Source organism: Lolium rigidum, chromosome 6, assembly GCF_022539505.1.
Source record: "Lolium rigidum isolate FL_2022 chromosome 6, APGP_CSIRO_Lrig_0.1, whole genome shotgun sequence".
Lineage (NCBI taxonomy): Eukaryota > Viridiplantae > Streptophyta > Magnoliopsida > Poales > Poaceae > Lolium > Lolium rigidum.
In genome coordinates this window covers 13,018,164-13,021,465 of record NC_061513.1, presented here as the reverse complement: position 1 = coordinate 13,021,465, position 3,302 = coordinate 13,018,164, and the positions used below count along the sequence as shown (strand labels likewise).

The 3,302-nt window shown below is 45.9% G+C and overlaps 1 protein-coding gene across 1 annotated transcript; it reads left to right on the top strand.

The window, feature by feature from the left end:
• The first annotated feature begins 1,136 nt into the window (after nucleotides 1–1,136).
• Nucleotides 1,137–3,074, top strand: LOC124662183 (very-long-chain (3R)-3-hydroxyacyl-CoA dehydratase PASTICCINO 2A-like). Its single transcript, XM_047200058.1, has 8 exons — nucleotides 1,137–1,198; nucleotides 1,285–1,396; nucleotides 1,504–1,611; nucleotides 1,714–1,767; nucleotides 2,169–2,239; nucleotides 2,363–2,444; nucleotides 2,545–2,641; nucleotides 2,735–3,074. Exons 1-8 carry the CDS (start codon nucleotides 1,137–1,139, stop codon nucleotides 2,803–2,805), a joined length of 657 nt encoding a protein of 218 aa, XP_047056014.1. The 3' UTR covers nucleotides 2,806–3,074.
• Nucleotides 3,075–3,302: the final 228 nt, after the last annotated feature.

Below are 3,302 nucleotides of genomic sequence, written 5' to 3'. Positions count from 1 at the left end.
CAGGGTGTGCGGTGCCTGGTAGGCACCGACCTGGTCGGTGTATAGGATTTCCGTCTGGAAGGAGAGAAAGACTCAGCGTTCTATGATCGCTCCAATTTTTTTAGTGAAATAGATGAGTTAGTTTCTTTTTTCGAGTTTTTGATTTGAATTTTGCTGGTCGATCGGCCAACTCTGCAGCGCATGAGTGTGCTCGTTATGCCCGTGATAACATGGCAGAGGAGGAGTGGCTAGACTGTCCGGCCTTTCTTAGTCACAGTGTTGATGCTGATTATACAAAACATTATGATAAATTAATAAAGAGTGTTGGTTACCTCAAAAAAATAACTGACCACTGCTGTGCTTAACCAAGTACCCGCGGTAAAATACCAGTATCATGTGATCCCTGTTAAAACTTAAAAGATAGGAGTGGTCTTGATTATATATTTACTACATCAGTAGCTGTTGAGCTCTAACAGAGCTTTTTTGTAGCAGTGTTGCCATGCGTGGTGGTCTAGTTCTAGCAGTCCCATTAAGCAAGCATCGGTAGTGTCTGTTTCATATCGTATCGTATCGGACTCAGCTTGCCTGTTGGAGCCTGGCCGTGTTTCGACGCTCGTCCGTGTCCTACAAGGAGTGAGCCGCCCGTGTAGCTAGCCTAGCCGTGTATTTATACGAGGAGGCAGTAAATCTGATCGCCTGCAGAGATTGATGAGATAACAAACAAAAAAAAAGTGCACCTTAATTTGTCAAATAACAACACTTGGTTCTACCGAGAGGACTCCCGCAACCGTGCACGCAGAACCGATGAGCAACCAGAATTCCCTGACGACGAAGAACTGACCTGTCGTAGACGGAGCGTTGCAACGACCTAAACCAAGATTACGCCCCATTGGAGAGGCGTCTCAGTCTCCAGTAAGGTGGTTCAGTGGTACTCCTACGCATATTGATTGCCACTAAATTGGTACCGCTGGCAGCTCATCTACTCCACTCCGAGCTGAGCGAGCTGCTTCTTTGGTTTCAGCTCCGGGGCGTGACATGGATCCGCCCCAATTAAACCTCCTCCGACCAGTCCACGGGCAGCCGCTATAACTCCGCCACCACTCGCGCACCGCATCTCAGAGCCCACATCTCGATCCGTCCAGCAACCGGCGACGACCATGGCGGCGGCACTCAAGCGCGCCTACCTCGCCGTCTATAATTGGGCCGTCTTCTCCGGATGGTTCGTTCTGTTCCTTCCCACATCCAATTCCCGATCCCATCGTCACGGATTGACCGTCAGACTCATCCGTGTCTCCTTGTCTGCAGGGCTCAGGTGCTCTACTACGCGGTCACCACGCTGCTCCGGTCGGGCCACCAGGACGTGTACGCCGCCGTCGAGAGGCCGCTCCAGCTCGCCCAGACCGCCGCCGTCCTCGAGGTACCGCCCCAATACCCCTCCCGCCGGATCTTGCTGTTTCTCTTTATCTCTCTCGCTCTGCTCTGTTCTGTTCTGACCTCTGCCTCGCGTGTGTCCCTTCCCTTCAGATCATCCACGGGCTCGTCGGCCTGGTGCGGTCGCCGATATCAGCCACGCTTCCGCAGATCGGATCGCGGCTCTTCGTCACCTGGGGCATCCTCTGGAGCTTCCCGGAGGTGAGCTAGCCTCGCCCGCCCCATATAACCTGCAGAGTTATCACACTGCCATGTTTGCTCTCTGCTAATCTTCCTGCATTTTTGTCTGTTGGATGATTGCAGACCACGACACACATTCTCGTCAGCTCCCTGGTCATCAGCTGGTCCATCACTGAGGTATGTGTTCGCACTATGTAGCATATGAATTGATAGATTGGTAGCATCACTAGTTTATATAAGATGGGGATTACATTAATTCAGATTAACCTTACTACTCCAGAGGTGCCCTTTCTTGCTGTTAGACTGGCTGAAAGCATGCTCCTGAAATAGTAACTGAGGATATGGTTTTGGCATAAGGATGTTGTTGTCCCAAGTTCAATTTCAGGTTACTTGTATACAGGAAAATTAGCACAAAACCATTGCTGCCAATACACATACTACGAATAGGTTGCCATATGATCTATTTGTCAAAAGATGCTGACCTGATGATCTGATCACGCGATTAATAGAGATAAACCGCAAATTATGTAACTTACAAACAACTAGATACTTACTCAAGTGCTTGTGTTGTAATGCAGATCATTAGATATTCATTCTTCGGCACTAAAGAACTTCTCGGGTCTGCCCCATCATGGCTTCAATGGCTTAGGTAAGGCCACGCTGCGCTGCTACCAAGCTTAATTTTGCATAACATTTGAGGGTTTAAAGTAAACGAGGAATCAACTGTATAAAGAATGGCTATTTACATGGAACAAAAACATCATGCGTGCAGGTATAGCTCCTTCCTAATCATGTACCCAACCGGCATCAGCAGCGAGCTTGGGCTGATATACATTGCTTTGGAGTACATTAAGGTATTATTATTTTCTGAACATATCCATTCAAGTCAACTGACCAGTAAACATATAAATTTAGTTAATGATGCTAATATATGCTTGTGCATGATAACCGCAGGCGTCAGAGAAGTACTCGTTTAGATTGCCCAACGCATGGAATTATTCGTTTGATTATTTTTATGCATCAATCATGGTGCTTCTAATTTACGTTCCAGGTATGTTACTCCCTATCCTTGGATTACCTTTCTCCTCAATTCATTGCACCCTCTTTTGTGCCTTACAGTGGATAAATTTAACTTTGGATACAGGGAGCCCGCATATGTACACCTACATGCTTGGGCAGCGCAAGAAGGCTCTCTCAAAGTCGAAGACCATGTAAATCTTATTGATAGTCACTTCCAAAAGTGGGTACCAATCGTCCTGTTCAACGCCTCATCAGCAAATCGGCCGCCTGATCTTGGTGTGCACTAGCTGCAGCAGAGGATCGTCAATCTATGTCATGTAAATGTTGCTGAACTAGAAGCAATATCCAAATTATAAGGATATGCACTGATGTATCTTCATTTTGTTGTTGCTAAAGACCTTGCACAATACATGATGTATTGAATTATTTACCCGATGTCTACATGTTTTGGAATTTGAACATTATGTATTGAGGTTTACAAGGAATTATTGCAAAAAATGTTATGTGTTGGTAATTGTCATCACTAATACTCCCAGTAACACAAAGATGGCAAAGATAGACAAACTCTAACCTACCGATCAATCTCAGAAATTGGGTTTCGAACTCCACGATCAGCAACAAGTATAGTCTTTTTTCTGTTGCTAAAATCTTAATATAAACTTTTGGATAAAATCTATTAACTCTAGCAAATA